This window comes from Camelina sativa, chromosome 14 (genome assembly GCF_030686135.1).
Source record: "Camelina sativa cultivar CO46 ecotype springtype chromosome 14, ASM3068613v1".
Taxonomy (NCBI): domain Eukaryota; kingdom Viridiplantae; phylum Streptophyta; class Magnoliopsida; order Brassicales; family Brassicaceae; genus Camelina; species Camelina sativa.
In genome coordinates, this window is record NC_141893.1 from 8,116,514 (window position 1) to 8,139,734 (window position 23,221).

Here is a 23,221-nt window from a genome sequence, read left to right on the forward strand (position 1 = left end):
GTTGAAAGTTTGGCTGGGAAGAAATATGTATTTGTGCTAGTAGATGATTTTTCCAGATATACTTGGGTTCGTTTTATTCGAGAGAAGTCAGATATAGTTGATAGCTTTAAGATTTTGGCTTTACAGTTGCTCAATGAAAGGGGTGGAATCAAGAGAATCCGAAGTGACCATGGTGGAGAATTCCAAAACGAGTCTATGAAAGAATTTTGTGAACATCATGGGATTTCACATCAGTTTTCAGCTCCAAGAACTCCTCAACAGAATGGTGTGGTAGAAAAAAAGAATAGAACTCTTCAAAAAATGGCAAGAGCAATGATCCATGGAAATCAGGTTCCTAAGAAGTTTTGGGCTGAAGCATTGAACACAGCATGCTACATAGTTAACAGAGTCTATGTAAGAAGACATCCACAAAGACTCCTTACGAATTGTGGAAAGGAAAAACACCAAATTTGAGTTACTTTCATGTTTTTGGGTATGGCTTCTATCCTGAATTTCAAGGTATACCAGATGGATGTCAAAAGTGCTTTTTTTAATGGGATCTTACAAGAAGAAATATATGTTGAACAACCCAAGGGTTTTGAAGATTCAGTTAAGCCTGACTATGTGTACAAGTTAAAAAAGGCTCTTTAGGGATTAAAGCAGGCTCCAAGAGCTTGGTATGAAAGGCTGACTAGTTTTCTTATGGAAAAAAACTATAACAGAGGAAGTGTGGACAAGACTCTGTTTATTTTGGAACAAGGTGATGATATCATGATGGTTCAAATTTATGTGGATGACATTATCTTTGGAAGTACTTCAAAGGAGTTGGTGGATAGGTTTGTGAGTTGTATGACACAAGAATTTGAGATGAGTCTGGTTGGAGAATTAAAGTATTTTCTTGGGTTGCAGATTACACAATCATATCAAGATATTTTTATTTCACAAAGTACCTATGCTAGACAACTTCTTAAATAGTTACAGATGGATAAGTGCAAAGAAGCTGTGATACCTATGAGTACTACTTTGAAACTATCAAGAGATGTTGATGGCAAGGATGTAGATGTCAAGCAATATAGAGGGATGATTGGGAGCTTGTTATATCTTACCGCTAGTAGGCCAGACTTGAGTTACAGTGTGGGTATATGTGCAAGGTATGAGTCAAAACCTAAACAATCTCATCTTGAAGCAGTCAAGCGAATTATCAAGTACGTTAAAGGAACTGTTGATCTTGGAATTTGGTATTCTAAAGGTTCAAACAAGAGTTTAGTTGGTTATTGTGATACAGATTATGCAGGAAGTGTAACGGATCGAAAGAGCACTAGTGGGGGATGTTTCTTTCTGGGCAACAATTTAATAGCCTGGTTAAGTAAGAAACAAAATTCACTATCTTTGTCTACAGCTGAATCAGAATATATATAACAATGGGGAGTTGTTGTACTCAGTTGTTATGGATGAAGCAGATGTCAACAGATTATGACATGGATTCAGGGGAGCTGCAAGTTTATGTGACAATAGGAGTAAAATTGATATCTCTAAAAATCCAGTTCAATATTCAAGAACAAAGCACATTGATGTGAGACATCACTTCATCAGAGAACTGGTTGAAAGAAAGCAAGTTGTAATAGAGCATGTTGATACTGAGGAACAATTAGCTGATATTTTCACAAAAGCTCTTGATTTTAATCGATTCTCTACCTTGAGAAATTCAATTGGTGTTTGTGAGATGTGAAACATTCACAAGATGGGTCAATAGCTGGTACCGGAGAAGATAGGGTTGTTAATGTTGGTACAATTTGATTTTAGACATGAAGGTTCTGGTGTTGGTTTACTGAAAACCGAGGGTTGATGGCTGGGATATTGTGAAAATTTTGCTCGAGATATGAGAAAATATTATATTTCTAATGTTGAAAAATAAAATATTTTATTAAGATTTGGGTATTAAAAAAAGGAAGAAATATCGAGAGTCTCTACAATTTCGTCTTAATCGAAATTTTTTAAAAAAAAACCTAATGATAATGGTTGGTGCGACTCGAAGTGGTTTGGTGCGAAGAGGAAGAAATCAGGAGATGTCTCGAAGTGTTGGTAATGCTAATCGGCCTCAGTTGGTTGATGATTCAAGTGATGTTGAAGAACTTCAACCAAGAATTGTGCCATATGGATCCGACAACGATGATGATTCATCTCAAAGTGTATCAGTGAAGAATCAAGTAGATCAAGGGGTAGATGATCTCGAGGGAGAAAATCCAATTGATGACGAGGTGGAATTTGTTGGCAAGCGGAAAAAGAAGGATCCTGTTTCGGTGTCTGATACCGAAGTTGGGGTTGAAGAAATCTCTGTGCAAGAACAGATTGAGAGACATGCAGAGAAGCAGAGGAGCAAGAAACAGAGAGAAGTGGCATCCGTTAGCAAGAAGAAATCAGCTTGCAAGTCGAAACGACCAAGATATGCAGAACCAAGTGCTAGAAATGTTCGGGCTAAATCTGGGTCTCAATCTGATGTGTTTGTCTCCAAAACAGCAAAATTAAGGTACTCTTGGTTCTTTTCTCGGAAATTTACGGCTGAGAGACAATTGGATATGTCTAAAAAGGATGAGTTTGGGTTCATTGAGAAGATATTGTCGTTAGGACTTGGACCTACAATTCATGATCCTTCGGTGTATGTCAAAGAGATTATCTGTGAATTTTATGCAAATTTGCCAAATGGAAAGGCTAGGGATGGTGTTCAAGTGTTTGTGAGAGGACATTGGTATGAATTTTCTCCTAAGGCAATTAATCAAACTTTTAATATGGCACCTTTGACTAGAGCTGAGAAGAAAGCATATGCAGCAGTAGATAAGTTGAGTCAAGATGAACTTGCAGAGTTTTTAAGTGGTGAAGACAAATCGACTTGGGCTACTTTAAAAGTTGTGGATCTACCTGAGGAAAGTGCAGCTCTTTTAATGTTAGCAGCGTACAATTGGGTTCCCTCGAAACACAGGAATCATCTTTCGGTTAAGCGAGCTCGGGTAGTTTACAAGATTATCAAAGGCATCCGGTTTGATTTTGGGCAGTTGATTTACAATAAGATTATGAACATAAGTTGGAAAGATCCTACTCGCTATGTGGTGTTTCCGAGAACAATCTTTGAAACTCTTAGGGTTCAAGAAGGTCCGCTTGAGTGGTCAGATGAAGAGGAAGATGTATATGCTGAGTTTTATACAAAGGATGCCAGAACAGACATATCTATGATGTTAAGCATAAACTGATTCTTGAGACTAAAGAGTCGACACCAGTATCTCCAGCTAGCAGGCAACATGATGAGGGATTTTCTTCTACTTCTGAGGTTATTCAGTTGGGTAGCATTCGTGTGCCACACATTGGTCCAGAGGATGTTGATATTTTGTATGAAGCATTGGTCGATACAGCACAAGCTCTGCAAAGACTGACAGAAGTAGTACAGAGGCTCATACAGAATCATCCACTTTCCAAGATGATTTGAGATGTTTTTAATTGTTGTATTCTCAAGCAGGGGGAGAAAGAGAAGGAGCTGGTCTGAGACTCTGGGGGAGTGTTTTTGTGAGTTAGTCTGAGATTCTGGGGGAGTTTTCTGTTTTTGTAAGCTGGTGTGAGACTCTGGGGGAGTTCTTTGTTTTCATTAAAACTTTCGACTTTCGACGATCATTTTGGTTCGTTGTGTTTGAATGTTTGACTATGGTTGGGTGATCATTTTGGCTTATGTTTTTGAATGGTTAACTATGGTTTAAAGTTATTTGTTTTAAGTCTAAACCAACAACAAAATTCTTATACTTGAGAAGCTCAAAGTTAAAAAGGGGGAGATTGAAGATGCAACATTTGAACAAGAGGATGAACTACTTCAGAAGGACTCAACACTAGTACAAGAACAGAGTATCGAGTTATTTATGTCGGCAATTATAAAGCTGGAAGATTTACACATGATTAGAAGGCTCAAGAAGCTTCTAGAAGATTAAAGAGCTTCATGTTTACGATAGGAATGTAAACATGAAGTAAGTGGTAAATTTCCTAATTGTTAAAGAAAAAAGAAATTGTCCAATTCCTATTAGGATTAGAATAGGTAGTTTGTCATTGTGTGGCATAGGCCTAGTTCTATAAATAGGGTGCGAATGCTGATTGTAAACCTTAGCATAAACAAGAGAAAGTTAACCTAACTACTAAGTTTTAATTTTTAAGAAAAGAGAAGAGCTAAAAACTTAGAAAGAGCTTGAGGTTTCTTTAAAAAAGTTTTTAGAGATTAGAAAATTGTTTAGAACAAACTTGTAAACAAATTTTCTATCAATAAAAAAAGAATTTAAAGAAATCATTCTTTCATTGTTAAGATCACACTTTTAAATATGTTGTACTCTTGTAGTGTATTCTGTCATATGTCAATTAATTCTTGTAGTTGTACAATTTTAATTCTGGCCCAAACATGATCGATGACTCCTAATGACAGATTTATCGTACTCCATCATTCACACATTTTTTTGTCATAAATTCAGTAAAGTTTCTCAATCATGTTTTACATTATAGCTTCCGAAATTTTTTTAATACCAAAGTTTACCTATCATATGATCATATAAAGGCGTATAAAATATAATGTTAAAGAGTTTATAGTTTCCTAACGTAGATTTAAATTTGCAAAATAAATGTTAGTAGTATTATTATTGTTTAGTATTTGTTTTATAGTACCATCATTCAGAAAAAAGGATGAAAAAGAGAATTACATGTCAGCATTTTTGTCCTTGAGGGATTCTAGAACGACGAGAAAGAATCAATCAGACAAGACCGAGTCCGTCTCTCTTCATTACATAACACGCCAACGAAGACTTAGCTGTCTTTTTTTCTCCACATGTGCAGTGAATTGACCTAGTCTCCGTCACAGCTCTTGTTATCGCCACGTGGCACCCTTAATATCTCATTCTTTGACTTCATATATCACAGCCTCGTCAATTTAAGAACTTGCTGTAACTGAGATTTTTTACACTGCAACATTTACTTCCTACAGATCCTTGTAGTTTTTATTATTACAATGCTATACGTGTCTGCTGCGTGTATCGTACCGAGTAACAAAAGAGAAAAAGGAATGAGAACACAAAAAATCAAATTCTAGCTTTACTCGTCACACCTTTTATTAGTAATTAGTGAATGCAAAAAAAACAAAGAGAAAGTGAACTAATATTGAATGTTTCTAAAATACGCGGTCAAAATAATCGCTTTATAAACACATATCTTCTTCTTCCTAACCTTTCATCAATCATCATCACTCTCTCTTTCTCTCTCAATCCAATTATCCAAAACCAATACTAATTAAACAAAAAAAAAAGATCTTTCTCCCCCAAGTCTGAGAATTTTTCTGAGAATAAAAGTTTCCATTTTGCATCTGTTTGGAGGATGCCAGCAACTGATTTTCAAGGATCATTTGGAAGGTCGTTGCTTAGTTTACGGCGAGACCAAGTTGACTCATCATCATCAGCCGGAAATAGTAGCCACCACCACAACCACCACGAGCCAAGCAACATGGAGGTTGAGCTAGATTCGTTTCAGAGACAAGTCGCTGAGAAATTCATCGATCTCAACGCCTCTTCCAACGACCTTCTCTCCCTCGAATGGATCGGAAAGCTTCTTGATTCTTTCCTCTGTTGTCAAGAAGAGTTTCGAGCTATCGTCTTCAACCACCGCTCTCAGATCTCCAAATCTCCGATGGACAGATTGATTTCTGACTACTTCGAACGGAGCATCAAAGCTCTCGATGTCTGTAACGCAATCCGCGACGGTATCGAACAGATCCGTCAATGGGAGAAACTTGCCGATATCGTTATCTGTGCTTTAGATACTCAGCACCGTTCAATCGGAGAAGGACAGCTCCGGCGAGCTAAGAAAGCTCTGGTCGATTTAGCAATCGGAATGCTCGACGAGAAAGATCATCCTTCCGGTACCAATCTAGCTTACCGGAACCGTTCATTCGGAAGAGTCAAAGAGAGTCACCACCGCTCGATTGGTCACTTCAGATCTCTTTCTTGGAGTGTTTCAAGATCATGGTCAGCTTCTAAGCAGTTACAAGCTCTAGCTAATAACTTATCTACGCCTCGACCAAACGACGTTGCTGCGAGCAATGGTTTAGCTGTACCGGTTTACACAATGACTTCGGTTTTGCTTTTTGTCATGTGGGTTTTGGTAGCTGCGATTCCTTGTCAAGACCGTGGATTGCAAGTTAACTTCTTTGTGCCTAGGCATTTCCAATGGGCAGCTCCGGTTATGTCGTTGCACGATAAGATTGTCGAGGAATCTAAGAGGAGAGACAGGAAGAATTGTTGTGGATTGCTTAAGGAGATTGATAGGATTGAGAAGAGTTCGAGGTTGATGAATGAATTGATCGATTCGATTCATTTCCCGTTGAATGATCACAAGGAAGCTGAGGTGAAACAGAGAGTTGATGAGCTTGTTCAGGTTCGTGAAGCTTTGAGAAATGGTTTGGATCCGTTTGAGAGGAAAGTTAGAGAAGTTTTTCATCGGATTGTGAGAAGCAGGACCGAGAGTCTTGATTCTCTTTGATCTTTTTGAACATGTTTGTCCGAATATGATGATCATGATTCATATTTGGTTTTTTCTTTTTCTTTTTTTCTAATTTATCTTTTTTGATCGCTTGTAAAAAAAAGAAACTCAAAAGAGTGTAGAAGTGTTTACCTTCTTATCTCTTTGTGTTGCTAATAGTGATGATGTCCGTCTTTTGAGTAGCTACTTGTTTAGTTTGTTGATATATTGAGGTTCTACATTTGAACCAAATACCTCAAATTTTATTGAACTTGGATGATACATTCAAGAAACAAAAGAATCTATCATTGCGAAAAAAGATTTTTCATTACTTTGATGTGTTCTGCAATTTGTGTTCCACGTTTACAATTCGAATTGAAAATACATTGAAAACTCTGGACACTAAACTTCAATCTCCCTAATTATCTTCAAAATCTTCTGTTTTGTCCAAATTCATAATCTCCTCCACTTCATATCTGGCAAGTGTTTCTTCCTGCAAACAAAGCTTAAATGCATAGAAATCAACTCTATTGATTAAGGCTTTATACCAAAACAAGGCTTAATTGCAAATAACTAGACATGTCCTCGTAAGCTTATAGACATTTCTTGAACAATTAAACGGTTTGCCTCAGACATTTGTGATAGTCATCACCAAAAAAATCTGATAATACGTGCAATTGTTAAGACACATCATTGGCAAACCCACAAACAAAACTGTTTCAAGATAAAAGTTTCATGGTTCTAAGTTATGTGCATCAGAGAGATTCCCATCTAGACATTTAGTCATCATTCTCATCTCCTAACAAGGAGACTCTGATGTCCCTGTCTTTTAATCGTCATTTGCACTAATCAAAAAGACACCAAAAGGGGTATTAAAAAACAAAAACAAAACAACAACAAAACTAAATTGCACACACTAGAACAAAGTTGATCATTTAAAAAAAAAATTTAATGACATGTTGCATCAGAGAGATTCCCATCTAGACATTAGTCATCATTCTCATCTCTTAACAAAGAGACTCTGATGTCCCTGTCTTTTCATCATCACTTGCATAAATCAGACAAAACTCAAATCAAATCAGAAACTAGGAGTAGCCAACAAAACCATATCACATCAATAAGCTCAAAGATCAGATTAAAACAAGAGAAAACAGATTTGTAACCATGAGAAAGAACAAAAAAAAAAATGCCTCAGAGTTAGATTTCTTGTTCCTAGAGACTCATCTCTCAAAGCATATTTAACACCATCACAGGCATAAAAACCTAACAACACAGACACATAAACACCTGACATTTAGACAAGCAAAAGAGCGAAATCTTTGAGAAAATCTCAATACTAGGGTTTCATCTCGGTAAGTGTTAAATAGAAGATCTGAAGAACAGCGGCGGAGCTAAATTAGGGTATCAATGGGCTTTTAAAAAACAATTTTATACCCTGGCCCAATATCAAGTGAGCAAAACCGGTTTGGTTTTGTCGGTTCGAAAAATATTGGATTAAATAGCAATCGATTAAGCAAAACCGGGTATGGTTAACCTTGTGTCTCTCTCCCTCTCTCTAACACAGAAGCACACAATTCCGTTGGTCGACGTCTTAAGTTTGCCAGCGAAATCGAAGGTAGTCCCTTCGTCTGCTTTCTGTGAGCTTTCTCTCTGTTCCACCATTAATCTTTCCCTTTTTTCTCTTATTCAAACTTTTTCTTCTTCTTCTTCTTCTTCGGGAAAAATATTTTTTTTGCAATTTTCTTTCTTCCTCCATGATCTTTCTCTTCTTTGTGACTTCGCCTCCTCTGTGCTCATTTTCATGAATTCTTCTCTTGTTGCGACGCAAAGACCCATTTTTTTCTCTGTTTCTGCTGCGAAAAGACAAGACCTTTTTTATATATAAAAGAACACATCTTCCGTTACAGTGAATTTGTTGTTGTCTAAAGAGAGACTCTTGTGTCCGAATATAGACGTCCCCCATCTTCAAAGATTCGATTTTGATCAATCCCTTGCAGAAATTAAAGTTTCATCAGGTGATTGGAGTGAGTATTTCGAAAGAAAATGTTCATCCTTTGAAAATTTCACTCTTCTTTTTATGGGATTTTTTTTGATGAATGTTTTTTGTTTATAAAACAGGATGGGTAGAGTTAAGTTGAAGATTAAACGGCTTGAGAGCACAAGTAACAGGCAAGTTACATACACGAAGAGAAAAAATGGGATATTGAAGAAAGCCAAAGAGTTATCCATTTTGTGTGATATTGATATTGTCCTTCTTATGTTTTCTCCTACCGGAAGGGCTACTGCTTTCCATGGAGAACACAGGTTTTATAACATTCCCAAGCTTGTTTCTCTTTTATCATCTTTGATACTGTGGTTTAGGAACTCATAAAAATTTTGTAAGGATTTTGCTGGAATGGTTAGAGTATTGTGAAGATCACACAATGCATAAGATTAGGGGTATTTTGAGCTTTGGGAGAGATAAGGGACTCTAAAAAGACTTTAAACTGTGTTTCCTTTCAGTTATCAATTCTCAGATATTGTTCTTTGTTGTTTCCCTACATTTAAGTACTAAAGAGTGATTCTTGCTTCTTGAATCTATTAGAGGGGGGTGATCGATTGAGGTTCTGTGTTCAAGTTTCTTGCAATATACTGATATGACTTTTAACTTGGTTTTTGTGCAGTTGCATTGAAGAGGTTATTTCCAAGTTTGCGCAATTAACTCCACAAGAAAGGACAAAAAGGTATGGTAAGCATTATGTTAAAAGTTTGGATGCTATCAATCCTTTGATGCAATTTGTGTTACGAAACTATAATCAAAGTGTTTTTTTTTTTTTAATGCAACAGGAAACTGGAGAGCCTTGAAGTAAAGACATAAAAACTCACTGAGTTTCTTCCTTTCTGTATCATCAACTTTTTGTTTTGTTTTGAACACACATATTTGTTTTGCTCAATTGCAGGCATTGAAGAAGACTTTTAAGAAACTGGATCATGATGTAAATATACATGACTTTTTAGGAGCAAGGTACTTTCCATGACTTCTTATAATTAATAACCATATTTTTGTCATTGTAAGCCTCTGAATATATCTGAGATTTTGTTGTCTACTCTATCCTGCAGGAATCAAACTATTGAGGTACGGATCAACCATCTCCGGTTTTTGAAATTTCGTGGATACTTTTTAATCTCTTTGAGTCAGATTGCTAAAGCTCGTGTTAACATGACCAAATGACAGGGTCTAAGTAACCAAGTAGCGATTTACCAAGCTCAGCTTATGGAGTGTCATAGGAGGTTGAGGTGTGAACATTTATAGTTTCCTGAGTTATAAATTTTGCTTCTTGAAATCTTGGTTTCAATCTTATGTAAGTATTTTTCTTCTGGTGGGTGTTTTCAGTTGCTGGACGAACATTGATAGAATAGAAAACACAGAGCACCTCAGTTTATTGGAAGAATCATTGAGGAAATCTATTGAAAGAATCCAGATTCACAAGGTGCGTTATTATATATTTATTTACCTTTTCACTCAATCATTATAGACCTCAGATTCAGGAGTTCATTTCATTTTCCTAAACCCATATGAAATTTACTTACGAAAGACAATATCCTCCATTTTTTCAGGAACATTACACAAAGAACCAACTTTTACCAATAGAGTGTACAACAACACAGGTTATAACCATTTGTCTCCTTTCTTCTCTCTTTCTCTCTGTCTCTTCTCAGGACAATTTCTTAACCAGACCAAAGCCTTTAAATGCAGTTTCACAGCGGGATACAGTTGCCTATGGCGATGGGAGGTAATAGTAATATGCAAGAAGCTCACTCGTTGTCTTGGCTTCCTGATAATGATAACCAGCAAACAATCTTACCTGGTGATTCCAGTTATCTTCCTCATAGGTAAGAGTCTAAGTCACTATTAAAAAGCAATTTCACTATGAAAGTGCTCACTCATGTTATGGATTAATGATTTCAAACAGAGAGATTGATGGATCGATTCCCGTTTACTCTGGCTGCTTCTTTGAGTCTACTAAACCAGAAGATCAGATATGCAGCAACCCGGGACAACAGTTTGAGCACTTGGAACAACAAGGAAACGGTTGTTTGGGTTTACAACAACTTGGAGAGGAATATTCATATCCTACACCATTTGGTTCTACTTTGGGAATGGAAGACGATCAAGAGAAAAAGATAAAATCAGAAATGGAATTGAACAACTTGCAACAGCAACAACAACAACAACAACAGCAGCAACAACTAGATCCTTCAATGTATGATCCAATGGCTAATGATAACAGTGGCTGCTTTCAAATTCCTCATGATCAGTCCATGTTTGTCAATGATCATCATCATCATCATCATCACCATCATCAAAATTGGGTTCCAGATTCCATGTTTGGTCAGACTTCTTACAACCAGGTTAGTGTTTTACACCTTCATTGTAACTATCTAGCTATATGATCCACCAAACTGAATATGTCTCTGTATCTTTGGTGATTGCAGCAACCGAACTAACTCAAGACATGGCAAATGTATGTATGATGACTGGACTTATGTTTGACAGGACTAGTTTGAGCCATTGCTACAGTGTCCAAGATAAAAAATATATATATAAATATAGAGAGAGTGTACATGTTTTTGTATGTATGAGCTTGTGTCATATACTCAGGGTAGTTTTTAGGCATTTTGTGTATAAGAGATATTGTCTAGTAACCATATATTTTACAAGAATGATAAATATAATCATCCATAGATTGTTTTCTATAGATGTTGGCCAAGTGTAGCTTTTCAAGACTCTCTTGATACATATCACTCTTATCATGACAGTATACATAAACAAACTCCAAATTAAGTTCTAAGTTATGAAAAAGGGAATTTATATGTACTGTAGAAAAAGGAAAGCTGCATTACAATAAGAAGTAACCCTAAATCCAATCCACAGTCTCGAACTAATTTTGTTGCCAAATTAGCTCAATTTTGATCTTCACACGGCAACTTGAAACAACACAGTGGACATGTGTGATTGGTCTTAAACCACGTTAGGAGACACTCATCGTCAAAGTCATGACCACAAGGTAAATTCACAACTCTACTTTCACCGTTAATAAACTCTTTCAAACAAATAGCGCACGTCGTCTCGCCAGTAGAATTAACCTTCTCGTATATTTTCCTGGTTAAGGACTTGACCATGAGCTTGCTTGCGGGTCTCAAAGGGAAATTGTTGGTTTCGTGGAACGAGACTCGAACCGCTTCTTCAATCTGAATCGCTTCTTCAAGTTGAATCGCTTCTTCAATGTGAGAGTCAGGAATAAGAAGCAAGGACACTAGCAAATCATACCCCGGAGAAGAGTAATAACTTGCGGAAGAAGTAACTTCGTCAACATAGAAGATTAGGTCTGTTATCGCCTCGTAAATATCATCGTTGCTAATTCCTGATTCCATCAAGAAATAGTTCAGGTCTTCTTTGCTCCGACACTGGTCGCCATCTTCGTGGATGAATTCTTCCACAAACGACGAAGCCGTAAAAGTCGGATTATAACCGACGACTTTTGCATTGATTGTGATTGTGCCGTCGCCTTCTGGTTCAGGATTGCGTCTAATCTGGTGATGCAATTTAATACTCATGATTGATTGAAGACGATGATAATGAAAAAAGAAAAAAAAAAAGAAAATCAAAAGTCTGATGGCTCTGTGTGTGTTGTGTTATGTTTAGGGTTGTCACAACGTTATATATAGAGGGTTCTGCGTGCATTCGTTTGCCTAATGGGATTTGGAAATACACTTTATTATTTAAGATTTTAGTACTATTTTGATATTTTCCAAGGTTTCCATTTTTTTTTCTGTTATTATCTTATTTGGGTGTGTTTAATTTTCCTTTTTGTCTTTCTTTATAACATCTTATGATGCTCTTATGTGTTTTCCTTTTTTAAATAGTAATAGTAATTTACCTTTTTTCACACATTATTATAAGATGAGAAAAGAAAACCCTTGTAGGTCCTAACTCCTAAGTCAACTCTGTATTATTCGTTTTAAATTTGATTTCAGTTTTATTGCCAGAATTCACATGATAGACTTAATCTTTATACGCAAATCTATTAGAACAATACTTTCAATTGTAAATCCATTATTTTTTTCTATTTAGGTAATGGAGGGTTTATTTCGCAGCTGTTTAATAAAGATAATACATATATATTAGAGTAATATATTTGATTTATAGCATAGAACCATAGAAAACGAATCGATATATATAGGATATATAGAACCATAGAAAATGATTTATATAAAAATAAACAATGTTATATTTTGCACAAAACGCAAAGCTTTTCAAGTCTCCTTCACCCTTCATCTCTCACATGGCATCTCGTAACGACACAATGGACATACATGACTACTCAAAAACCATTTCATAACACACTCCTCGTCAAACTCATGTTCACACGGTAAAGGCACAATACTTCTTCCGTCGTTAAATTCCTCCAAACAAATACAGCACATATCAATCTTGAAGGTAAAGTATGTGTATTGGGCCTGAAACAAATCCAGCAAAGTAAAAGCCCAAATCAGGAGTCTGGTCAACACCCTCATGTCAAGACAAACTTGACTGTACCTGCAACACCTCTGCTTCACAACCGTTATGATGCTCTCGTCGATAAGGATGATGACTAGCCTACTCACAGCTGTACACATGAGTCACCTAAACCTAGAATGTTCTCTATGTCACTATATAAGACAATGTTGCTACAGCGTAAACTCATCTTGCAATTATAATAAAGAAACAGAGTTTTAACAAAGTTCTTCGTTTATTCTCAAATCTCACCGACCGCATCGCTAGTCTTCTTGTATATTTTTCTTTTCAAAGACTCGACAGCGAGCTTGCTCGCAGGTCTTAACCTGACAATATTGGCCTCATTGAACGAGGCTTGAAAAACTTCTTCAATTAGAGAACGATCCCTCTCTTCAATTCGATGATGAGAGTCGTCGAAGCTAACATTGTGCTCATCCCATAAGTGTCGAAACTCGAAGACTCGAACAAGCTGAGATGGAGCCATTTCTCCACGGACATAAATAACCTCGTGCTGATCATCCTCTAAACCAAGAACCTCTTCTTCAATGGTCTCATTGAGCGAGACTTGAAAACCTTGTCCAAGTTGAGATGGAGCAGCTTCTTCAGTTTGATGATCAAAGTCAAAGCTAACATTGTGCACATTCAATAAGTGCACAAAGTCGTCGACTCGAGCAACTTGTTCAAGCTGAGATGGAGCTGCTTCTTCATCGACAAAGATAACATCGGGCTCATGCTCTAAACCTAGAACGTCTTCTTCAATGGTCTCATTGAGCGAGACTCGAAAAACTTCTCTAAGCTGAGACCGAGCTGCCTCTTCAGTTTGATGATCAAAGTCAAAGCTGATAACGTCTTGCTCATCCTCTAAACCTAGAACCTCTTCTTCGATGGTCTCACTGAGCGAAACTCGGTAAACTTCTACAAGCTGAGATGAAGCTGCTTCTTCAATATGATGATCAAATTCAAATATAGAATCCTGCTCATCATCCTCTAAACCTGGAACATCTTCTTCAATGGTCTCATTGAGTGAGACTCGAAAACCTTCTTCAAGCTGAGATGGAGCTGCTTCTTCAATTTGATGATGATCAAATTCAAAGATAACATCGTGCCCATCCACTAAACCTACGAGGACGTGTACCTCAATTTGTTCAGAAGGAACATCAATAGTAAGAGTCCTCAAGTACACTCTTAAAGCACAACCTAGATTATAATCATCAGAGGAAATTGCTTGATCTACAAGTCTCCGTAAGTGTAAAAACACATCGTAATCATCTATGGGAGTGGTTTCTCCTGACCACATCAAGAATTCAGTAAGCTCTACATCAATACATTCAGGGTTACCAGAGAATCCTATTAGTTTTTCATAGAGGTCCCAATGGATGATACTTTGATGTATTTTGGTTGTAGAAACACTGATTTTGATTGTGCCAACATTATCGGGTTCAGGATTGTGGTCGATTTCGTAGGAGAAGAACGAGATCATCACGGCGAGAAGAACGAAGAAGAAAAAGTAAGAAGATTGGGAAATATATCAAATCGATGATGATATGGGTTTAGGGTTCTCTTTAATTATTTCATCTATGTATTTATATTAGAGGGACTAGATGGGTATAAATATATTTAGCAGATTATCTGATTCTATTGGGATTCGATAACGTCACAGTTTTCGTAGACTTTTTTTTCCCCCCTAATTTCATAACGGTGTATAATTTTTTCTTTTTTTTTTTTTAATTTCCGGTAGAAATTTAGTTTTCAATTATTGTTTTTATGTTCCCCTTTGTTTTTACCGTATAAGCATAAGCTATATAGACCTATAGTCATGTATCTCATTAAAAAAAAAAAAAAAAAAAATCTAATAAAATAAAGATTGAAAACCTGTATAAGTTGAGACAAAAACTATATTTGAAAAAGAACGATTCTTAATATCGAAAAGGGGTTGTCAGAATTCTTAGTTCTTACTTACAAACATCATCATCATCATCAAAATTGGGTTTCAGATTCAATGTAAGTTACAACCAGGTTAGTGTTCATAGCTACATTGGAACTATATTAAGCTATATGATCCACACCAAACTATATATGTCTCCGTATATTTGGTGATTGCATCAACCGAACTAACTAATCAGGACAGGACTCACGTATACAACATATTTTATGGATACTGGACTTATGCCTAAGTTTCTGAGGCATTGCTATATCTAATGTCCAAGATATACTCATAGGAGTTTAAGGCACTTTGAGTATAAGAGATGCTTTCTAGGAACCATATATTTTGTAAAAATGATCAGTATATTTCATTTACTTCTTTAATAGATTATATTTCATTTACTTCTTTAATAGATTATATATGTTTGTTGGCAATAAGTGATCAATATAAGGTCTTTCTTCCTCTTTTTAATTTTAGCTTTTCAGAACTCTTTCGATTCTTATCATTTCTATTATGATTAACACAACATTCTCCAAATTTATATAAGTAAAAAAAAAAAACATCGATTTTTTTTAAAAGGGAGTTTTATAAACTGTAGAAAACAAAATCTTCGTTATAATTTGAATTTTCATACTCGAACTGCTTCTTCAATCTGATTCATAATTAATATAAGGCTCCACAAGAAGAAGATCCAACCACACTTCTAAAGCACACCCTTGAGAATAGCCATTACTTGCGGAAGAAGTTACTTGAGCAACATAGGGGATTAATTTATAAATCGCATATAAAACCTCGTGATCGCTCATTCCTGCTTCCCGCAAGAAATTAATCAAGTCAAGTCTGCTCCCACCCTCGTCTCCATTGATGAAATCGTCGGCAAGCGACAAAGTCGTGAATGACGAGTGATGATCTTGGTCGAAGATCCTTGCATTGACTCTGACTGTGCCCGCATCTTCTGGTTCAGGATCGTGTTTGATTTTGTGTCCACGTGAGACTTGAACATCCTCTAAAGTTTGAGGCTCATCGTAAAAAATAAGATCCAACGTCACTTGTAAAGCACACCCGGGAGAATACCCATCACTTTCTGAAGAAGTTATTTTAGCAACATAGCGAACTAAGTGATGCATGGCATGTGCAATATCGTAGTCGCTGATCCCTGAAAGGTTTAAGAAATAATCCAAGTCCAATTTGCTTTGACACTCGTTGAGATCATCGTTGATGAATTCGTCGACGGACGACTTTCTCGTGAATGTCAAGATTTCGTCGTCTCCTCCGAAGATCCTTGCATTGACTCTAACTGTGCCCGCATCTTCTGGTTCAGGATCGTGTTTGATTTCGTGTTCGAAAACCCCCGTAAACATGATTAAAAAAGAACAATAATAATTCTGGTGGTTCCTGTTTTTGCTTTCTCTTTTTGTTGTTGTGGTCACCCAAAGAAGAAATTGAATCGATGATGTAAGGGTTTAGGGTGAATGAACTCATATATTTATAGCAGAGACCTTTGTGGGTTCCTATTTTTTTTTTGGGATTTTTGAGATAACATTTTCTATTTGTTTTTGTTAAGTCCATTACAATTTCCATTTATTATCTTTTTAAAAGAAGAAAATTTACATAAGTCCATTACAATTTCCATTTATTATCTTTTTAAAAGAAGAAAATTTACATAAGTCCATTACGATTTCCATATTAGCTCTTCTTCCTTTATTGATTTTGATAAATTCCTTTTCCTTAAAGGTGAATTTTATTATACTTATTACATGTTTAGAAGCAATTTATAATGTGAATTTTTAATCTAACATATTCGTGATTGAAGAGCTAACTAGTGTAGTACACATATGCTACTACTTTAGTAATAACGAGTCAAAATCGTTTTGCAATTAGTCCAAAACACTACAGTACTACACGTTACACAACACACAAACATAAGAATTACTTCATGTCTTCATCTCTTCGTCGACGATCATCCTACATCAACTATCACTCAAACCCGAAACAGAGGAAGAAGAAAATGATGATGTGATGGACATGGAAATGCCATGTCTTCTCTTCCTCTTATGGTTAGCCTTGAAACAAGCTTGTCTTAATCTCTTTGTCTTATCCTCAAACTTCAAATCTGGCAACTTCTCAATCGTTTCCTTCTCCTTCTCGAGCTTTTCCAAAGCGTTTCTTAGCTTGTCTTCGTTTTCTTCCCCTTCCATCTTCTGCAGCTCCTGTTACAATTATAAAAATAGTCACATCAAAAATCACTGAAAGACCATCACATTAAGGCTTTTTAAATTGTGTATTTCAATTTCAAAACAATTATTTTTCTTTAATAAAAAGTCTGAAACAAAAAAAAAGTCACTCGAAGATTTTCTGATGATACAATAGAGGAATTTCACATGTTATAATAGTTATATTATATGTAATAGTTGTTTATTATACCTTGACATTACTAATGAGTTTTAGTAGGCTCATGAGCTTACGATGAGGCCAGCGTTGAATACCCAATTCGCGACATCTCTTCTTCAAAAGAGTTAAACCAATGTTAAGTTCTTTAGCCGCTTGAGTTATGGGCATGTAGAAGTACAATGAGATGATTTCTTTCGACAATGTCTTCGAATCAGAACAGCTAGAAACACATTCTTCTCTGCATCTCCTCTTCTTGGTGGAGATGGTTTCACTCTTTTTCTCCAAATCAAGATCGAGCATCCACTCTTCTTCGGTCCATGAAACAGAACCGTACACACTAAGTAAATCTGCTTAAACAGAACGACAAGAATGAGAAGTGCACACATAAAATCCATGAGAACAAAAACATAATTAAGTGCAACATGTACTGATATATGCATACCGTCAAGAGATACGATGGAGATAGGATCAAGATCAGGTAAAGCCAGAAAGCTTGAGGCAGAAGGAAGACAATCAGGTAAAGCCAGAAAGCTTGAGGCAGAAGGAGGAAAGTCATCTTCTAAGCCCAAGAAAAGATTCGCTAACTCGCTGCATTAAGAACACACAACAATTAAAACATGGATCAAGAACTACTAGCTAGAAATACTTTTAAAAACAGGCATGCATGATGAGTCAATTAAATTTACCTTTGATGAGAGTAAAGTGATGAGTGGTTTAGAAATGAAAATGAGTGATCTTCTTTGCCAAATACTTGATCATACTCCAATTTGCAAAACGAGTTCATCATCATTAAGTGGTTTGTGATCACTAATCAACGGGAGAGAGAGAGAGAGAGAGAGAGAGGTGTATATATATACTATATACGAAAAGAGAAGATATAGAAGTGAAGTTATATAATAGTATAAACTGTACAAGAAAGTGGGTATTGACGGCTAATTGATAGCCCTGTAAAATTTGGAGTTACGAGAGAGATATTAGTAATGATAATGGTAATTAATGCTGATAAGAGGTACGTTTTTTTAGGAATAGTTGATACTAGCCTTCTCTTGCAGAAAATCTATACCCGTCAATTTCCACCAAAACTTTAGAATTGTGTATGCTTACCTTGTATAACGATATTATTATGTCAAAGTTGTATAACGATATTATGTTCACACGCTTTCAGAAATGATATATATTATAGATCGATAAAAGCCAATCGTAGTTATTTGTTCATTTGTGAAGTAGTATCTTGATGAACTCATGTAATTACACTTTTTCCTTAGTGTAACGTATGGTGTGCCAAACTGCCAATCAATATTTTAAGTGTTCACGAACAATTGTTGTAGTTATAGTTTTTTTTTTTTTTTTGAAGTACAATTATAGATAATAGTAAAACCAAAAAATAAAAATAGTTATAGTTAAGGCTTTAAGAGAAACGGCTAAGAAATTTATAGAGTAATACATTTCCAACAAAAAGATAACGGTTTAAATTAATTTCAGATAATGGCTGCGAGTAATCAATTCTTTTCAGGTGATTCTTGTAGTAAATGGCCACTTAAGAAATGTGAAAACTGTAGGTTATTTAGAGAGAAATTTTACTAAATACCATGTTTTAGTGAATCAGGTAAAAACAAAAAATTTACTGTCTTTATGTTGTCAACATTGTTTTCTGCCAGTTTGGACCGTGTTTAACCGGTTTAGACACCCTTAAGCTTAGGCATAGCTGCATAGGTAGGATAGGCTAGTAGACCTTAAACATGGAGTCTTTAGCGACTCTTATTTTATTCTTTAGAACTAGAACTACCCACAAAGCTGAGCATTTTTATAGGCTATATAGAAATCTAAAGAACAATATCTTGCTTTGCTCAATTGATTTGAAAGACAAGGGCTCACAGTAGTTAGTAAATCATCATTAGGCAGGCACTTTAAATTCACCTTCAGACCAAACAATAAAAGACTCCAGATTTGAACATGATGAACACACAAATTCTCTACTCAGAATGTAAGACTCAAAAACCATTTAAGCAAGGTACTGCAACAAAAGGCTGAATACGGTTTCAGACAACAAGATGTAACTATTATGGTAAAATATAAAAGCTTATCTGTTGTCGTCATAATCCATTTTGCTTTAAATTAAAAACCTCTCAACACACAAAACTTTACACATTCTGTTATAGAGAAGACATGTAAGCAAATGTGGTTTCTGGGCAACCTTCCCATCATTCCTCATCATCTTCATCAGAATCACCTTCTTTCCCCTGAAGATAGATATGATTTTTTAAAAACATATCAGGTAAAACTCACAATGGAATCTCCACGATTGAAATGGTTTCAGACATTAACAATAACACAAAATTGTTCTGTCTTAGGATATCTCTATCTAATCTTTCATCTGATCATGCACATTAGCATATCATAGATGCGGCACATTTTAAGCAGAAAAATCAACCAAGCAAACGAAATTTAGATGAAGCTTTTTACCTCTTCATCTCCATCATCGTCTCCATCAAAGTCCTCTTCATCAGCCTCCTACACAGTTACATACAATTTATTAAAATCTTCAAGCAACTTGTGATCTCTAAACAAAGTCAAGATTGGATAATGAAATAGTAAATATAGCTTACATTGTTAAAGTAGGTGAGAGGGTTGGGCCACAAATCTTCCTTGATGATATCGGCAACCTGCTACAAGATGAATTTCTGAGTTCAAGTTGGGCTAGACATGGGGTTACTCTTACAAAAAAGAGTAAAAAAACAATATAGGATCAATACCTCGTCATGCATCTCAATCTCAACGTCCTCCTTGTGTTGAGCATCATTAAACCAGGTAAAGAAGCTGAAAAAGACATGTAATTGCTAAATTAGAAAGGCAAGAGTTTTAACTTGGATCTATGACGGGTGAAAATTCACTTAATAAGGGATGGGGGAGATGGATTTATACCTCTCTTCAGGTAATGCACGTTTGTTTCCATTCTTCTCGTGATTCACTCCATTTGACAAGCCCTTAATTGTTGAGAAATATAGTTACAGGAATAATCATAAGAAATAGACTTAGTTTATGCAATAAATATCCACTTACTTTGCCCTCTTTCCATTTGATAGGGGTGGCTGTAACTTTTGTTGTCCCTTCTTCGAGGAAGGTAAAAGTCTTTGTTAGTTTTCCATCCTCAAAAAATGGATTGGGATTGAAGTACTGCATTTGACAATTTGACACAATCAGTAAACTAAGTAACTAAAAACTTAGCTTTCTTAGAACAGTCAGAGACAATATCAAAATATGATAAAGAACAAACATCTGGACTAAAAAGAAACTTACAAAAGTGATCGAGTATCCGGATTTCACATCTTTAGCATCCTCAACATCCAGAGAGCTAAGATATTTGAATATCTGTTCAAAAGAAAAAGAAAAATCAAATCATACGAAGACAAGAATAAAACCAATGTGAATCTATCAACCGAAATTCATAAGGGAAACACAAACCTTTTGGTCTTCTTCTGTCAAAAGTTCACCTAGAGCAGGGTGACTCAAGAACTACAACAAAAGCAAGTCCTTATAATTCCAACAAGAGAAGAGATTGCTTTGAACTCTGAATTGGAAAAAAAAAAAAAAAACAGAACAGAGAATGATATACTTACAGCAGTTAACCAGAAATCAGGGATGGATTTGATAATCTCGTTACGCTTGTCATAAACAGGTTTCCTTATCACATTATACTTCTGCTCCACTTCCAACACTTCATCACTAGCCTTTTCGTTAATCTAATACAACCAAAACAAGAGAGCTGATTGAGATAGGAGAGGACTCAAAACACAATTAAACTTTACTCAAAACAGTTTTCTTGACTTCTCTACAGATATTGGATAAGTCAATTTCTCAAAGACTATCATATAATAAATAACCTATGTGAACACGACCACATTATCATTCCAAATCATTCCAAAGACAACAACAACACAAGTACAAAGATACAATCTTTATCTCATAAATTGTCCAATAGAAAATTCAAATCGAGAGAATCCAAACCCAGATCAATTCTCATCAACCAAATCAAATTAATCATGGGGATTGTTAAAAAAAATTGTTTTACAAGAAATTGTGATTTACCTTCTCGAGGTCGTCTTGGATCTCTTGAAGCTTTTCAATTGAGAGGACAAGCTCTGTATCGATTTGCTCGACGTTCTCTTCTTCGGTTTTCGCCTTTTTGCTCTTATCCGCCACCATTTTTTCAACCCAGATTGACGCAGAGCAATTCGAATTCCTCACTCTTCTCTGCCTTCACAGAGCGCAACAGCTAAAACCCTAAAAACTCGATCGTGATGTGATGAGAGAAGTTGGGCAAAACTGATTTAGGGTTTTGGGGGGGGGGGGGGGGGGGGGGTTTGTTGACCAATTAGATTATTTATTACGTCACGTTAGCCGAATAAGGGTATTTCTGTCTTTTCATACGTTAATTTTGTTTTTAGGTTTTTAATTGATTTTACTTATTATAAAAGTCTACCCACCCTTAGTCCCTTTTACAAATCAACAAATGTTGATGGTTATTAACTAACTAATTGACAACACTTATATCCAGTTAAAATGATGTGATGTTATGATTAAAGAAAAAATCAAGTGTTGACAACACACAAAAAAAAAAGTAATGATGGTTTGGTAATAAACTAATAACTAACTAATCTAATCTACCTACCAATAAAAATTTGTGTGGATCACACCTAATTTTCATATCACAAAAATAATACGAATCATTAATTTGCAAATTATGGTGTGTCAACAAGTTAATAATAGTGTACAAACTAATCAATATATTTGGGCTCAAAATGGGCTTTCCAAATAGCTTTTACGGGCTAGTGAAATAATATAATTCTTGCACAATAAACATGGCACTGTGTAATAAACCTTTTGAGTCTCAAATAAAATGTATTTTCTTTTTTTGTCAACAATAAAATGTATTTTCTTGTAAAGGAACTTTATGATTTTAACTACTCCATTTCTATATGTTTAAAAGGATCAAATTTATGAATAAATAGGTGTCACAATATTCATATTCAACGGTCGATTTATTGGAGTAGTTTGGCTCTGGTTGGGTATTTATGTGTATATATATATCAGAAAAAACATAATAATAGGTATACTTCTTTTTCCTATTTAATAGTATAGATGGAATTGGGTAAGGTGGTCACAAACTAATCAATATTGTTGAAAACATTCTTCATATAGGGTGGTACCACTATACTTTAATTTAATATATATATAAATATCAATGTAGACAAAATTTTCAGCTTTCACGAACTTTAAACTATATGGTAGTATATTAATTTCGCTAGTCTGTCGTCGAGTCGAACCATCAGATTATGACTTACAATCTGGATAAACATAACAATGTTACGTATAAAGAAACTGTGTGTAACCTCCCTATAAAACAAAATCTACATTCTTTTTATTTTTAAAATATCTACTTTAATTACATTCGCTAATGTAGTAGCTTTTGAACCATGCAAACAATTGACTATGTGGGACAGGAATTTGTTAAGATTTTCATATAGTAACATCTTAATGTGTTCCACAAAAGAAGTAATGAAACATCTTAATATATGCGGATAACTCGTAAGATATGTTTACCAGTATATAAAACAACTTTATTTATGTATATGTGTCAATAAATCTAGTGCGGTCCAGTTTATTTCATGTTTTGTATCCAGTGCCCATACTCTTAGTCTCTTTTTATTCATTATTTTAACAAATTAGCTCGTTTCGAGTTATTGAAATGGTCCCAATTTCAGATCATTCCCTTCGCATTTACTACTATCAGAATCCAACCCTAAGTTTGCAATTGCATGGCTAAAAACAAATATCCGATATTAATGCCAATTTTGTATAGT

General features: G+C 35.5%; 6 protein-coding genes and 5 non-coding genes across 14 annotated transcripts; 2 read left to right on the forward strand and 9 right to left on the reverse strand.

The window, feature by feature from the left end:
• The first annotated feature begins 5,124 nt into the window (after nucleotides 1–5,124).
• On the forward strand, nucleotides 5,125–6,710 carry LOC104740575 (protein BYPASS1-LIKE). The gene has a single exon (XR_015579469.1). It is a non-coding gene; the product is annotated as a protein BYPASS1-LIKE (transcript).
• A 421-nt stretch (nucleotides 6,711–7,131) lies between these two features.
• Nucleotides 7,132–7,206, reverse strand: LOC147927946 (small nucleolar RNA snoR122). Its single transcript, XR_015581231.1, has one exon. It is a non-coding gene; the product is annotated as a small nucleolar RNA snoR122 (small nucleolar RNA).
• A 50-nt stretch (nucleotides 7,207–7,256) lies between these two features.
• LOC147927947 (small nucleolar RNA R44/J54/Z268 family) lies at nucleotides 7,257–7,354 on the reverse strand. Its single transcript, XR_015581222.1, has one exon. It is a non-coding gene; the product is annotated as a small nucleolar RNA R44/J54/Z268 family (small nucleolar RNA).
• A 111-nt stretch (nucleotides 7,355–7,465) lies between these two features.
• On the reverse strand, nucleotides 7,466–7,562 carry LOC147927948 (small nucleolar RNA R44/J54/Z268 family). Its single transcript, XR_015581221.1, has one exon. It is a non-coding gene; the product is annotated as a small nucleolar RNA R44/J54/Z268 family (small nucleolar RNA).
• Nucleotides 7,563–7,690: 128 nt separating this feature from the next.
• On the reverse strand, nucleotides 7,691–7,767 carry LOC147927949 (small nucleolar RNA Z267). Its single transcript, XR_015581195.1, has one exon. It is a non-coding gene; the product is annotated as a small nucleolar RNA Z267 (small nucleolar RNA).
• A 287-nt stretch (nucleotides 7,768–8,054) lies between these two features.
• On the forward strand, nucleotides 8,055–11,258 carry LOC104740576 (agamous-like MADS-box protein AGL65). 3 transcript variants are annotated; one of them, XM_010461218.3, is made up of 12 exons: nucleotides 8,055–8,531; nucleotides 8,626–8,811; nucleotides 9,171–9,230; nucleotides 9,334–9,352; nucleotides 9,447–9,511; nucleotides 9,607–9,622; nucleotides 9,722–9,783; nucleotides 9,881–9,977; nucleotides 10,105–10,155; nucleotides 10,244–10,380; nucleotides 10,461–10,899; nucleotides 10,984–11,258. In XM_010461218.3, exons 2-12 carry the CDS (start codon nucleotides 8,627–8,629, stop codon nucleotides 10,993–10,995), a joined length of 1,143 nt encoding a protein of 380 aa, XP_010459520.1. In that variant the 5' UTR covers nucleotides 8,055–8,531; nucleotide 8,626; the 3' UTR covers nucleotides 10,996–11,258. The 3 variants fall into 3 exon arrangements, with proteins under 3 accessions (XP_010459520.1, XP_087339462.1, XP_087339461.1); XM_087483336.1 differs by lacking the exon at nucleotides 9,334–9,352 and having other exon boundaries at nucleotides 8,057–8,522; XM_087483335.1 differs by lacking the exon at nucleotides 8,055–8,531 and having other exon boundaries at nucleotides 8,747–8,811; nucleotides 9,171–9,235.
• Nucleotides 11,259–11,451: 193 nt separating this feature from the next.
• On the reverse strand, nucleotides 11,452–12,105 carry LOC104743386 (uncharacterized). Its single transcript, XM_010464475.2, has one exon. It carries the CDS (start codon nucleotides 12,103–12,105, stop codon nucleotides 11,452–11,454), a length of 654 nt encoding a protein of 217 aa, XP_010462777.2.
• Nucleotides 12,106–13,286: 1,181 nt separating this feature from the next.
• On the reverse strand, nucleotides 13,287–14,525 carry LOC104740577 (uncharacterized). Its single transcript, XM_010461220.3, has one exon. It carries the CDS (start codon nucleotides 14,523–14,525, stop codon nucleotides 13,287–13,289), a length of 1,239 nt encoding a protein of 412 aa, XP_010459522.3.
• A 1,091-nt stretch (nucleotides 14,526–15,616) lies between these two features.
• On the reverse strand, nucleotides 15,617–16,330 carry LOC147927950 (uncharacterized). The gene has a single exon (XM_087485950.1). The coding sequence runs from the start codon at nucleotides 16,328–16,330 to the stop codon at nucleotides 15,617–15,619; it is 714 nt and encodes a 237-aa protein (XP_087342076.1).
• A 609-nt stretch (nucleotides 16,331–16,939) lies between these two features.
• On the reverse strand, nucleotides 16,940–18,147 carry LOC104743387 (protein RKD1-like). The gene is made up of 4 exons (XM_010464476.2): nucleotides 18,047–18,147; nucleotides 17,803–17,948; nucleotides 17,394–17,710; nucleotides 16,940–17,179 (listed from the first exon to the last, which is right to left on the reverse strand). Exons 1-4 carry the CDS (start codon nucleotides 18,145–18,147, stop codon nucleotides 16,940–16,942), a joined length of 804 nt encoding a protein of 267 aa, XP_010462778.2.
• A 1,198-nt stretch (nucleotides 18,148–19,345) lies between these two features.
• LOC104740578 (NAP1-related protein 2) lies at nucleotides 19,346–21,718 on the reverse strand. Of its 2 annotated transcripts, none has more exons than XM_010461221.3 (10): nucleotides 21,447–21,718; nucleotides 20,978–21,100; nucleotides 20,823–20,873; nucleotides 20,658–20,729; nucleotides 20,421–20,534; nucleotides 20,283–20,344; nucleotides 20,114–20,177; nucleotides 19,967–20,026; nucleotides 19,824–19,871; nucleotides 19,346–19,600 (listed from the first exon to the last, which is right to left on the reverse strand). In XM_010461221.3, the coding sequence occupies exons 1-10, from the start codon at nucleotides 21,561–21,563 to the stop codon at nucleotides 19,562–19,564; spliced, it is 750 nt and encodes a 249-aa protein (XP_010459523.1). In that variant the 5' UTR covers nucleotides 21,564–21,718; the 3' UTR covers nucleotides 19,346–19,561. The 2 variants fall into 2 exon arrangements, with proteins under 2 accessions (XP_010459523.1, XP_010459524.1); XM_010461222.3 differs by having other exon boundaries at nucleotides 19,967–20,023; nucleotides 21,447–21,712.
• Nucleotides 21,719–23,221: the final 1,503 nt, after the last annotated feature.